Source organism: Puma concolor, chromosome F2, assembly GCF_028749965.1.
Source record: "Puma concolor isolate L17-30 chromosome F2, mPumCon1.1.hap2, whole genome shotgun sequence".
In the NCBI taxonomy this organism is placed as follows: domain Eukaryota; kingdom Metazoa; phylum Chordata; class Mammalia; order Carnivora; family Felidae; genus Puma; species Puma concolor.
The window spans coordinates 20,086,182-20,101,076 of record NC_141684.1 but is presented as its reverse complement, the minus strand read 5'-3'; the positions used below and the strand labels follow the sequence as shown (position 1 = coordinate 20,101,076).

Here is a 14,895-nt window from a genome sequence, read left to right as displayed (position 1 = left end):
CTTTGTTCTGACCCTTTTATAATTTGACTATACACATACTTCTGAAATTTACAAAAAAATTATAAAAATTTGAGTATATTTCTTCTATTAACATGTTAAAATTAACCACTCCTTCTCTTTCCATAGTCAGATGAGAAGTACAACACACTCTACCTTCTTTACTCTTCCCATATTTAGGTGCAATAATCTGAAATTCTAGATGTAAATTAAAATGACATATTTCTTATATTTGCATTTTGTTTTTAAGGAATTATTTTTGAAGTTTCCATTAAATTGTCCAACCATGTTAACAAATATTTAGGCTCAGTTCTTTTTTTTTTTTTTTTTTTTTTTTTAACGTTTATTTATTTTTGAGACAGAGAGAGACAGAGCATGAACGGGGGAGGGTCAGAGAGAGAGGGAGACACAGAATCTGAAACAGGCTCCAGGCTCTCAGCAGTCAGCACAGAGCCCGACGCAGGGCTTGAACTCACGGACCGCGAGATCATGACCTGAGCTGAAGTCGGACACTTAACCGACTGAGCCACCGAGGCGCCCCTCGGCTCAGTTCTTTATTTTACAGGCATAGTCACATTTCACACTTTCACCAATCTTGAGTTATAATGTGATTCACTTCCAGGTCAGCTGGGAATTCTCTGGGAATTTTAAGAATGTTACATAGAAGATGTACATCTAAGTCTTTAATCTAAGTCTACGTGAGTAACAATTGGGCAAAAAAGAGAATGCAGGATTGCAGTTTTCCCTAAACATTATGTTAGCTATTTGTTTATGGTCTTTTGAACTCTTCATATTGTGAAGAAGTCACAGGTTACATTATTCTTCTATCCTATATAATAACTGAGTTCTGATATTCCTAAGAACTTACACATTCTTTCCCTAACCTTCAAATTTTAAATTTTATCAGACTCCGGCTTAGGAAGTTTCATTCATACCCTTTCTTAGTACTCTATTAATTTTCTGGATTATTGCTTTTCTTCTACTCGCTCTATTCTTTATGACTTATTTTTAATATTTTCATCTCTTTATTTTTCTGCCCTGTATCTTTTTAAATGTTTTGGATATATAATATTGTTTTATTCATTTTTTGGTCTTATGTTTTCTTCAACTTCACAAAGCCTTGCCTAATCCCCCTATGGAGACTTCTGTGTACGTATCTTGTTCTACTTTCACAAACTTTTGAAAGGCACAAGATGTTTTCTTGAGTGCTTAATTAGAAATTTCCCCAAAATCTTCTTCTAGTTTAATAACATGGAATTAAACCTATAGAATGATACACTGATTTCTTAAAAGACCAAAGATATCTGTAATTTTATTATTTTCTATCACTTATTAATTCTTATAAAAGTTCTACATTTATCAAAAATTCTTTCAATTTAAAATTTAAATATCTCATATTGTTTGTAATATGCAACCCCAATAATGAAGACAGTTTTAAATAGTAAACATTTCTGAAATGATATGAGCATATACATACACACACACACACACATTTATTTATTTATTTAGAGAGAAAGAGAGAGAGAGAGAGAGAGAGAGAGAGAGAGCATGAACTGGGGAGGGACAGAAAGGGGGGCAGTGGGGGAGACAGAGGATCCAAAGCAGGTTCTGTGCTGCCAGCAGAGAGCCCAATGCAGGGCTTGAACTCAGGAACTGTGATACCATGTCCCGAGCTGAAGGCAGACGCTTAACTGACAGAGCCACTCAAGGACCCTGAGCATATATTTCTAAAGCATTACCTTTAGTATAATCAACGACTGCTTCCAAAGCTGCTATCCTAATGTCCACAAAGTGTCCATACTCGGCATAAGACTTAAAAAGAGCGGGATCACTTGGCACATGTCCATTCTTCTGAAGCACTCTTATGGCTCTCAAACAACTAGGAAACATAGTATTTACAGTTAAATATTTTTATAAAAGTATTTTGTATCAAACTTATTTCCCAGGCATTAGGAATTAATCTCTAACAGTAAACTGAAACACTGATATGATTTGAATCCATCTTTTTAAATTTTGTAGCATTAATTTTTTGCAGTAATTTAGTCGATAACATATATGGAAAGTGAGAACTAGTGGTGATGTCTGAACCAGTGAATCAACTTTTTAGCAAACTCCTAAAAAAATAGAATTTTTTGATAGCCATTTATGAACAAGTTGACAGAAGTGAAAAGGCATCTAAATAAGCTTAACAACAGAGATGTTTATACTATATCCAATGGGATAAAAAGAGTATGCAGACATCCAAAATAATGCTTATGAAGAACTTCTGAAGACATGACAAAGTGTTTATGATATAATTCAAAAACTACATATACAACATCTGTCACATAATTAAAAAATGTATTTAGTTACAAGAGGAAAATTTTAGAAGGCTATTCTCCAAAACAGTAATAATCTGTGATGGTACAATCATATAGCATTTTAATTTTCTCTTATATCCTAAGTTCCTACAATGAGAATAAATTTCTCTTATAGTTATAAAAGTAAGTAACTTTCATCATACCTGACAGTGATAGTATGTCTATAACTTGGAAGAAGTTTTTCCATATTCAAAAACCTGGTGATTTCTTCAAGAATAAGTCGCACATCTGGATTTAAGTTGTCCAAAGTTCGAACTTCATTATTCACACTGACTGCAGGCGTAACAGAGTTGGCAAGGGCATCAATCATTTCTGCACGATAATAATTATCTGAAAACTAAGCCAAAAATGATCACGAGAAAACAAAATTCACACTTCTGTTCAAAAATTAACAAAATATTTACAACTTCAGAACGTAACTTATCTGAAAAGACAAGCAAGTTCTCTGGGAATTATTTATGCCTTTTGTGTAGTTGTACATTGGGAGAAAGAGTGAAAGAGACTCACTAATTAGTAATACATTAGTTTACTCAACTAGTATTTACCACATGTGAGGCACTCTTACAGTCACCTAGCTAGATTCCTCTACAAGGAAGACAACGCTCCACGAATGCTACTGGTAACACAGAACTTGAAATCAGCTATTAACTCTACTCTTACGTATAAATTTATAATCAAGGATCACCAGATATTAGGAAAGCATCAACATAAAAAAGAAAGACCAGAACAAACAAAAGGTAAGAAATAATTTAGTGGAAAAAGAGTTTGCAAGGAAAAGAAGGGAAAAAAATCCCAAAACTATCATGAACATCATTTGAGAAATAACTAATGGTATGCCTTCCAATAGCATAACATATTTTAAATGTTTTTATAGCTTATTTACTTTTGAGAGACAGACAGAGGCAGAGACAGAGCATGAGTTGGGGAGGAGCAGAAGGAGACACAGAATCCGAAGCAAGCTGTTGGCACAGAGCCCAACACGGGTCTCAAACTCCTGAACAGTGAAATCATGACCTGAGCCGAAGTCAGGCGCTTAAGGGACTAAGCCACCCAGGCGCCCTGCAATAGCATAACATATTTTAAAAAGAAAGAAATATGCAGAGATTCAGAATCAAAGTAAATTGGAATATAACAGTGCGAAAAAAACTCCTGAAATTCTAAGCAAAAAGGCAGATCTAAAGTAGAGAGAAAAGGAAAGTAGAGGGCTGATGTAGAAGACATACAAATGCGAGTTCTAGCAAGAGAAGGCAGAGAAACAGGACAACCATCCAAAAAATACTAATTTCTAAATCCATATCCCAGTCAATTCCCAGAGAAGCAATGTATTGAAAGGCAATCTGGGTGTAGCTTGATTTAAACTCAGCAAATCAGATACTTTAGCCTAGGAATTTGAATATGGAGCAAGCAAATTCAATTTTATCATTAGTGTTGGGAGTATGCTGTGGCAACGCAAGCTACCAGGAGACAGAAGAGGAACAACTGCCCCTGTGACTTCCACCATGGAGCCAGAAGGCCACAGGGACATATGTAATGACAGAATCCCTACACATTCTATGTTTAGATACTGGGCAAAAAAATAAAATAAACAACAAATAAAAAAAAAAATACTCCACACCTGTTCACTCTGAACAAAGTTTTGTTTTCAAATCATTTTAATGACTGCAAAATTAATCACTGAAGCTTCAGTCTCGAAGTCCTATTTCTTTCCTCCAGGGCCAGAGAAAACAGTCATGGACTTACGTCATGCTAATTTTGTTTTAACATTCTGCATTTATCAACTTTTTATTTTCCAGGTTCTAAGCCTTGTTTCAAATTCTGAAAGACGATTTCTTTTTAAAAAAAAAAATTTTTTTTTAACGTTTATTTTTGACAGAGAAAGAGGGAGAGAGACACAAGATGAGCAGGGGAGGGGCAGAGAGAGAGGGAGACATAGAATGTGAAGCAGGCTCCAGGCTCTGAGCTGTCAGCACAGAGCCTGAAGCGGGGCTTGAACTCACAGACCACAAGATCATGACACTCAACCGACTGACCCACCCAGGCACCCCACCCCGAAAGACCATTTCTATTCAGAGATTATTCAAATTATATTTATACATTTTCTTCAAGTATTCTGATCGCTTCGTTGCTACCTCTGATAACTACTTTGCCAACCAAGCAGGAGCCCATTTATTTAACTGTTGTTTCTGACCAAAGTATTCAGATCACAGAAATAACTTACAAATTAAAAATGACATGGAAGCGTGGGTGAAGGAGGAAAACCAAGATTTAACATTTATCCCTCAGACCACATCCAATTCTCACAGCTACTATAATCTTAATTGAACAAGCGAGATAATCTGATCACCTCAAGGTTTTAAGAGATGAGGAAGAAGAAGTAATATGTAGAACACACATGGGGCAGCAGACATTCAAATACAGCAAAAATTCCTTAAAAAACAAAAAAACCCAAAGGCATCAATATCAGTGTGTTACAGCAAAGACTGTCGGATGTTAACAATGACCCTTTGGAATCAGGAATAGTTCAACCCATTTCTGTGTACCACACTTGAAAAAACAGAAATTTCAGAAACATGTGATTTATTAGAAATACGAATATATGCATAAAAGATTATCATATAAAATGGCTAATAACTAGGCTTCAAAGGGATTAAATTTTAGTCTTCTTGAAAACTAACTCATCCGGAATACTGAATTTTATGTTCTGCCAATTAATGAGATGTTGAAAAATTTTTTTAAATATTTCCCCCCCGCCGCCCCGACTCTCAACTTCTTTTTGGCATTTAATGTTTTGTATCTCTAATTTTACTTGTAGAAACCCTGTCATTTCTTCTCATGCACTTTTAAAATTTTATATCTATGTAGTGAAACTTAAAAAAAAACAAATCCTTAAGCAAAGCCCTCAGTAATAAATCATTTGTGGTTGGAAGTGAGGTGCTTTAAAAAACAGATAAAACGATTGATGCAATATTCTTAGGGATCCATCTAATCGCAACTGTTCTTAAAATTTTCATCCATTAATCTATAGATCTTTAAACGACAACCAAGTCTTTTTTTCCCAACCGCAATTTTTAACAGAATAAGTTTTGATATCAGACAGATCTGGGTTTAACTCCTGGTTCAACTCCTGGTTCTGCCACACACGTGACCTATTACCCTAAGTAAATCTTTATTAGCTTCTATCTCCTCACATGTAAATTGAGATAATAGTATCTATCTCACACATCTGATGCTAATCTTAATTTATTGCCACTAACCATAACACCTGATTAGCCTGCTCAAGATTAAAACAGATTGAGTCTTACATTGTTCTGCGAAAAATAATGAAGTATAAAGTTTAGTAATCTATCACTATGCTGCACCTTAAAAAATCATTAATGACATATATGATTGCATCATGTAAAACAGCACGGTATACTAAAAAGATCGCCACACAGATGGGCAGCAGCAGCACATAGCACAATTCCCAGATTATACTTGCTGTGTAATCTTAGACTCTCGACCTCCGTGGTTTGCTTTCATTTGCCAACTACAGAATAAGTAAGGTTTAAAAGAATTAAGGTAAGTGAAATCACTTCACAAAGTACAAGTACTGTACTGGGGCCACCATGATTTAAATTACATAAACACCCCCAAAACAAGAAAACTGACATAAACAAATGCACAAAGTATTTCCCCATTCCATCTTAATATAATCTGATTTGATATCATCCAAAATCCTAACGTTGTATCTTCAGTAAAAGAAATTCATGTGCTGAAGAAAGGAATGTTATAAATGACAAGTCAAAACAAATCAGTAGACTAGGAACAAATCTTACAAAAATTTTTTAACAGTATTCAAAAATGGAAAGAAAAAGTCTATCAACTATAATGTACTTTTAAAGCACTAATTTTTTTTAAAGATTCTTTTTAGCTTAAATCTTTGTTATTCTACTATGCTGAGGAAAAATTAGTCTTCTTGACTTTCGTTAATAATCACCATTTTTAATAAACATACTTATCACTTTTTCTTTACTCTTGTAATGTCTCATTAAACTTTCCATGAATTTGACTTATCCTACCAGATACATGTTTATATATCCTGTTCCCTCTTCCTAGAATAACCTTCCAAGACTGTCCCCATTCACAGACTGGGAAAAATCCTATTCATCTTTATGACTCAGTTTGAGGGTCATCACTTACATATAAAACTTCCCTGAGTCACTCTCTATAGCCTTGGAAGGTACCAGAAAACCAAATTCTCCTAGAAAACTGTGTATATGTATTTCCACTATGGATGACTGTTGCTGTTTTACTTGTCTGATTTCTCCATCAGGTGGAATCTGTGAGGGTCCAGAATCAGACTGGGATATACAGCAGTTGATCACTAGATATTTAATGAATAAATGAAATTCTGGACAGCACTTACCATCTCTTCCTTCTATTTAAACACAGTACACTGCCTAGCATAGCATATAGCCTCAAAAACATATGCTGATTGTTATAATAACAAGATAAAATGAATAGCACTCAATAGCTGTTTGCAAATAAATAAATTAATAAACACATACTGTGGTAAAAAAACAAAAGAGTTAAATTCATCAATGAACAAGTTATTCCAAGAGGAAACTGTTTTCTGTGCATCCCATGGTAAAAGAAAAAAGGAATAAAAATAAAATTGGGTTGTCAGACTTCACCAAAGCAAGTTTTACTTGGCTCCCTTAAGTTTGATACACTAATAGCTCCATCTTATAACAGGTATGAGGAACATTAAAAAAACAACAACAAAAAAAAACCCAAAAAACTAATCTTGGGTTGTTTTCCACTGGTCATTGTAATAAATCACATTTGTATGTTTCTAACTGTAGAAATTTTAAGTACCATGGACTCAACAATGATTTCACAGTCTAAATATTCTTTAAAAATCAAACATCACTAGGCAGGTTTTATAATATTCATTAAAGTATCTTACCTTATTTTTTCTGTTGTCATTGTACTTGATTAAGTCTAAAATGAACGTTAAGACTTCTTTGGGACAAAGGTTGTGAACATCTCTCAATAAAGCCATTGCAACTGGCATAGTCTACAAAAAAACAAAAACAAAAACAAACTTTTTTAAGCATATAACCTAACTCTTTCGTTACTACAATTCACTGAAATATCTGGATGGAGCCTAACCCAACCCTTCTAATTCCCACCCCCTCCCACTGAGAACATGGACACTGCAACCAAAGAGCCGAGAAGCAAACCAAGGGAACTGCACTCTGTCACCTGTGCGCCTTTGTCTTCATTTGTTAAACTATAGGTAATATAAGTCCTATAAATCCAGTGGAAAAGGAAGAGGTTTTAACACCAGAGAGACTACTATTCAATTCCTACTCTACTTCCGAGAAGGATGATTTTAGCTAGCTGCTGACTTGAAAGCTTCCTTTCCTCACAACCGTTTTTAAGATGAAAGGATACAGCAGCTGAACGCCTATGACAGTTAGTAGAGTTCAATCATCAGTCCGAGAGACATTGATTCTGCAGCACCACCTCACTGTAAACCTAAAGAAAAATGGTAAATTATCTAAAATCCAGCCTAAGTTTCCCCTTTCCAAATTTTTGTAGGCAATTTTTCTAAGGAAGTGAAACCTGACTCACACAGCAGTAACCTTTACCAGGAAAACAAAACTATTTAAACTCAAGATGGAGCCACAGCTGAATAGTCATCAAAGTCCTCAGTGTGCAAGGAGATCTGGACTATGCTCATCTGATTCAAGATAGTCAAATTTTCCAAACAGAGGGACAAATAGGAGGGTGGCTCCTTTGCTTGCATGAAGGACCAGAAGCAACAATAGTCAGTGTTACAACAGCGCAACAAAAGACACCGTTAATGCTCTAAGAACAACAATTGCTATAAAATAATTTATTTTCCAAGAAATACCTTTCCTATGCCTGTTCTGCCCTTTTGGGACTCAAGTTTGGTTTAGACAGTAATCTTTTCTCTCTCTTTTCTACCACTCAAAGTATTATGTGAAAGATAAACTGTTCTAAACGCATTAGTTTCCCAGTGTTTTTGATGGCAACCTACAGTAAGAAATATATTTACATACCAGTCTACGCACACATAAATGTCACGTATACTAACTAAAAAAATAAAACCAAAAAACCCCTTATGTTTATTATATGTGCTACATTCTGATACTGCCTACCATTTTATTTAAAAAGCAAACAAACCAAAACTTCCTAAATGATCTCATTCCCCACACTAATGGGACACAACTCCCAATATGAAACACCAAACTAAGGTATACAGACACACAATGGCACAATGGAGGGGACATACTGGGAAGACACAGAAATTAACTCGTTTTCATACCACAAATTCGTGAAATGGCAACAGAGAACTGAGCAACAAGTAGTACAGAATGTTCAGTTGTGTAAAATAACAGGATGTCACAGACTACTTTGATTACACCAATACTGGCTTTCCCCAAACCTGGCTCATTCTGAATCTGTTCTGCTGATGAAATTCACTATAATTATATCGTAACTTCTACTCTCAGCAGGTGTCTCAATGTTGCTGGGTAATCTTTTACTTCTGCCTCTATCATACAAAATCTCACCTTACCTAATATCCCCCTCAACATCTACCATTTCACTTCCTCTCAGTCTGCTTTCCACCTGCCTCAGAAAAAGGAATGTTCTTATCTCTTCTAAAATGAACTCCCGACTATGTCCCACCCTCTGCTCGTATCTTCAGAATTTACACTGCGCCTGCTCTTTTATATGCTGACTTGCTTCCACTTGAATATTTCATCTCTCCCTTTCCAAAGATACCTTTCTCTGTGCCAAACATGCCTCAAGTTTCTTCTCCCTTTATACAAAACAAACCCAAAATGTCCCTTTCTCAGCACTGCTTTATCCTCAACGTGTCTTTCTCATACTCTTCAACACCAAAATCATTAAATAGGCTTCATTAGTTTTTTCTATTTCAACTTCACTCTTCCTTTTAGTCTGATCTACTTAATCTCACCTCTGCCTTCATTATTGCTTTAAATTACTCAAAACATTTCACAAATGATTTGCAAATTGCCCAAATGCTGACAACCGTTCCATTCCCATATCCCTTCCTAAAACAGTGACACCATCACACCACTTTGACTTTCTAGATTACTATTTATAAAAAATTTACTATGCGATAAATATAGTATAAAATGCTTTACATACTTGATTTATTTAATTCTAAAAAATATAAATTTTACAACTGAGTAAACTGAGGCTCAAAGGGTTAAGAAACTTGTCCTCATGAAAACTGAGAGCAGAGCTGGGACTGAAACCAGAGATGGATACTGTACTGGTCTGTCTCAGAAGGGCTGTCCACATTCTAGAAGGAATGCCATTAGAAGGCCTCACCCATACCTCGGTCCACCATGTAACCAACCAAAAAGTCAAATTATCCATTTTTATGTACTTTAGTATAAATGTGGATACAGAGTTACTTACACACAGCTCATAAATTCTATGAACAATCAATTAAATTTGGGGAACACTTTGGAAGAAGAAAAACAAACAAAAGAACAAAGGCAGAACCTTTTATAAAAAGTAAACACACCTGTTATTTAAATAGTCCCCAAGTTAAGCTGAGCTATACAGATAGTGGCATAAAACAATCGTAAGAAAGTAAACTGTACCTTCTGTAGAAAATAGCTTTGAAAGCTCATAAAGTTGTTTGTTTTCACAATGTTTGGACAAGTTTTACAACAAAACATTCTGGTAAAAAGTGACTTCATGGCTGGTGGTCCTGTCCATGTGCTTACCATTGAATTTGCAATCTGCAAATAATTAGAAAACGAAGTAATGTCCATCACCACTGAAAACATATTTTAAATAAAACAGCTTTTTAAAATTTATTAATACAATTGGATTAGTTTTCAACAATTTCAATTCTCAGAAATTTAATATCTTTGAGGCTTTTATTACCATTTCCAAAACACATAACTCACCTCCCCGTAAAATTCCTATGTACACTTATAGTTATTTTCTACAATTTCTAAATTGGAGCATTCTTTTATGTTTTAAGAAAATATGTTTGCAAATGGCTTCTAGTCTGAATAAGTTGTCTTTGTCCATTTAGGCAAATATAGTTCTAACATTTTAAATCTACCATATAGAATCATCACCAAGGATTTTAAATAAGGTTTTAAAATCTAGCCTAATTGAAAAATAAGCCAATAACAGTGATAACATTTATAGTCTGCAAGAATGCTTTCCAAAAACCATATCTTATTGAAACTTTTAGTGTATATAAAAATAATGTCTGAAAAGAATGGATTTATAATTAACTTTAGTCTATAACTTCATGGATCTGCTAAGAATTTAGCACACAAGAGTCACAAAGATCTTTATAGAAGCAATGAAATTATATCAAAGAATATCATGTTTGTCCTCACATATCTGAGTAGAATTTAGGAATGCAACTACTCCATAATTCTCATTAAAAATAAAATGAATCTAAACCATTTACAAATGGATTCAGCAGTGAGGAAGAAGAGTCAATTATGGGAACGAACCTATCATCAAGATGTTTTTTAAATACCTGGAACCCAGTATTTGTGGCCAAATTGTTGTCTGCATTTTTCTGGTTTTCATTTGTTCTACCTTCAGTTTTTTTGCATCTAAGGAAAAATATTTAGTTTTCTTAAGAAATTAACTTTTCTAGCATGTGAAATTATAGGACCTATCATTCTAAATTATGTATCACTAATACTGATTACTAAGCCCACACCATGAAATAGTCACCACCACGGGATAGTTAAGATGAACTGACTTCCTGAACTATAATGTAAAACATCAAACTAAGGAATTGCTCGCCAATTACATTCTTTGCTATAACAATATGGTTGGCAATTCAATAAAATGGTAAAAAATTCTCTTTGGTTTTAAAATCTTACTTTCAGTTTGGCAATTATGAACTTTTAATGCATTATCCATGCTCAGGTCAAAACATGTTTCCTTCACATCAGTCTTATTACACATATTTGGCAAAAAGCTTTCAAGGGAATTGCTACCAAGTAAAATTAAAGACTATGGTAAATTTTAACTTATTTTCAGCTTTTGTTGTTGTTGTTTTAATATGCAGTAGTCATCCTGTTTTCTTTCTACCATATGTCATCTCACCTTTGCAAGGCAGAAGCAAGCTGACATTCTTACTCGGTAGAAACACTGCTCTTGTTCTAGTATGTCAGTGAGAGCGAGGCGAGATGCTGGCGTAGGGAATTTTTCCAAGGCCAGAATGGACTCTTGCTGTGCAACAACATCTCTTTCATAGCGGAGCTGATACTGCCACATAAAATCAGCTTGCTCAAACTCAACTTTCCTCAGCACTGACATATCTGGGTCTATCCTTATCCACAGCAAAGGGGAATCAGCACTGAAAGAAAATACAATTTTCTTTTTAATTTTTTTTCAATTTTATATATTTATAAAGTGAAAACAAAGCATTTGCTAAACAGATTCTCTTCTATACATGAAACATTCAAGACTGCCTGAAGTTTTACTCTATTTATTTTTTTAAATCACACTGACAACATTCTCATTATGTTTAATGTATTTCAATTTTCTCACAGTGGCTAATCTTTATCAATCTTGCTTAAACGATACTCAAGGATACGAAGATAGCTGTCACAAAGAAATTCCATCTGAAAATGCTAATTTGGGGATTCTGACTTGTGATTATGTGATGTGAAAAAAAATCTCTTCATTTTACTGCCTAATAGACTGTGGCTGTAAATGCCACCTTTTCTTGGAAATCAATCTATGACAAAGAAATGAACTTATTTAACCAAATTAACTTGTTTAACTGATTTTTAACATTTTTTTTAAATGTTAGATTCATGATCTTCATTTTCAAACAGCATGTTCTGAAATCACAGATCAAAGGCATATCATGAATTTATCCTCTAGTACTCTAGTACCTCTCAAAGTAACAAGCACAGTTTTAAAAATCTAGTCTGTGCCAACAATTTCATCAAAAGAACAGCACCTGAAATACTACTTTAATTCACCAAATACCAGTGGGTGCTTACTATAGGCAAGGCACTTGATATGGAAAAAGCACATAAATGATATATAAACAGCAATAATATTTGGCAACAAAGTTAGTAAATAATTAGATTTTTTAATAATTAGATATTTTATACAAAACACACAGGCATAATATGGATGAGCAAAATGAGGTTTGAGCCACATTATATTTCTGTCAATTAATAAACATTACCACATAAAATTTAGAACAGCAATATTTAAATTGTATTTTGAAATCACAGGGAGCCTCAAAGTGCCCTGAAGCCTTGTCTAAAGACAAAAAGAATCTCTATCACCTGACAGCTCACTAGAAATGCCAACTATCAGGACCCACTAGTGAAGTACTAGATCAAAAACTGCATTGTGAGAAGATCCCCAAGTGACTGACATGCACATCAGAGTCTGAGAAACACTGCTCTAGAGGGCACCAGTGGAGCAAGGAAACCGCCCACCCCATAACCATCCTGTAGTTGCTCTTAGTTTCGCCTGGGCCAGGCGAAATTTACTTCTCACTCTTTGGTTAATGACGATTTTATGTAAGATTTTATTTAAACAATGCTTCTATGGCCTTTCACAAGTTTTGAAAGCACTGATTCCAACACATTTATATACCTTTAGATGTGCACAACAAGATAAATGAGAATGCACAAAATACATCCCTAAACTCAAGTAACTTACTCCATCGCAGAAAGATCCATGTCAACTTCTTCTCCATTCATCAGTGGAATTTTTTTCTTCTTATTCCTACATTTAGGGAAAAGTAAGTTTACAAATGCACATTTCCAAATTGAAAGGAGATACAGAACAGCTGAAATTCAAATTGAAAACTGCAAGCAACGTTGTAAGATAGCTTGAGGAAGAAAGGATAGTGAGTGTAATGGAATTTAAACACACAAAAAAGTCTATAGTATTTAAGCTGAAGGGAATGAAGCCAATGATACTGAAATGTCTTCCCGATCAAAGTTTAACAAAAAGCAAAAATGTGTAACTAAATGTCAGGTTAAAGCATACATATATACTTCCAAGAACTGGTAAGCTGTTTTATACAGAAAAACAGATCAACAAAGAAATCCCCTAAAGTCCCCTACTACTATTATTGTATTATTAAATGAGTTTATGTTTGTTATTGATTTATGTATTTGGGTGCTTCCAAGTTGAGGGCATAAATATTTGCAATTGTTAGATCTTCTTGATGGATAGATCCCTTAATTATGATATAATGCCCTTCTTCATCTCTTGTTACAATCTGTTTTAAAATTTAATTTGTGTGATAGGAGTCTGGGTACTCTGGCTTTCTTTTAACAACCATTAGCATGATAGATGGTTCTCAATCCCCTCAATTTCAATCTGCAGGTGTCTTTAGGTCTACAATGAATCTCTCATAAGCAGAGATGGACCTAGTTTTTTTTGTTGTTGTTGCTGTTTTAATCCATTCTGATACCCTATGTCTTCTGGTTGGAGCATTTACTTTATACAAAAGTGAAAAAATAACCAGGCCTGAAATGAGACATGAACAATTGTGAATATGTCCTCTAAGTGCAAGGTGTTGTCCTATAAGAAATGAAGTATGTGATTAACTATAAAACATCCTAATAGTATTAATTAATATGTACAACTAACTAATATGAGTAAGATTTAGGGTAAGTCAAAACAAAAGCAACTGCTTCCATTCAGATTACTCTTGAATCATAAAATCTACTGGTTATACACTAAAAACTTGGGTGAAGACAAATTAACAGAGAACAGTCTTCCTGTGTTCCTCATACCAAAGAACACCCAAAAAACATATTGTTACTATAGAGAAAAAAACCTGAGGAAATGTTATGAAAAGGGTAGCAATCAGATGTTCCCAATTTCCAAGACAAGACAAAAGGAAAAGGGAATTTCAGTCTGAACCTAGAAAGAATTTTCAGAGGAAAAATGGTTCCAGGGAGATTTCAGAATCAACTGACATCCTCATTTGTCTGAGATGACCTAAATGTAGTCATCGTGAGTGTAAGACTTCTGTTCCTAAAGTTTTGAGATTACTATACATTCCTCCAGGAAAGCACAAAAATGCTCCCATCTTTCACTATTCAGAATACATGCTAATGGCTGAGTTAAAAAAGAATGGTAAAGAAAAAATGTATTAAATAAAAGACGAATGGTTGAACATTTTCACTGACAATGTACGTTTTTAAAAGACATCAAGAATGTTCTCTAAGAGACGCCTGGCTGGTTCAGTTGGAAAAGCATGTGACTCTGGGTCTCAGGGCTGTGAGTTCGAGCCCCATGTTGGGTGTAGGATTACTTAAAATAAATAAATAAAGGGGGGCTTGGCTGGCTCAGTCAGAGGAGCATGCGACTCGATCTTGGGGTTGTGAGTTTGAGCCCCATAATGGTTACAGAGATTACTGAAATAAGCAAAACAAAACAAAATGAAATGTTCTGTAAGGGCATGGTGATATAGAGAAAAGGGAAAAAGACACAGTAAAGAAAATGCAGGGGCTTTCTG

At 34.6% G+C, this 14,895-nt stretch overlaps 1 protein-coding gene across 5 annotated transcripts in view; it reads right to left on the bottom strand.

Moving 5' to 3' along the window:
• Window positions 1–14,895, bottom strand: part of TAF2 (TATA-box binding protein associated factor 2) — a 105,849-nt gene that overhangs the window by 53,063 nt on the left and 37,891 nt on the right. For all 5 annotated transcript variants that reach the window (XM_086695987.1, XM_086695986.1, XM_025922650.2 and 2 more), the window contains 6 exons: window positions 13,080–13,145; window positions 11,496–11,748; window positions 10,010–10,150; window positions 7,306–7,416; window positions 2,501–2,694; window positions 1,737–1,876 (listed from right to left, as the gene is read on the bottom strand). In XM_086695987.1, the coding sequence (XP_086552113.1) occupies window positions 1,737–1,876; window positions 2,501–2,694; window positions 7,306–7,416; window positions 10,010–10,150; window positions 11,496–11,748; window positions 13,080–13,145 (905 nt within the window). The remainder of the gene's footprint in view (window positions 1–1,736; window positions 1,877–2,500; window positions 2,695–7,305; window positions 7,417–10,009; window positions 10,151–11,495; window positions 11,749–13,079; window positions 13,146–14,895) is intronic.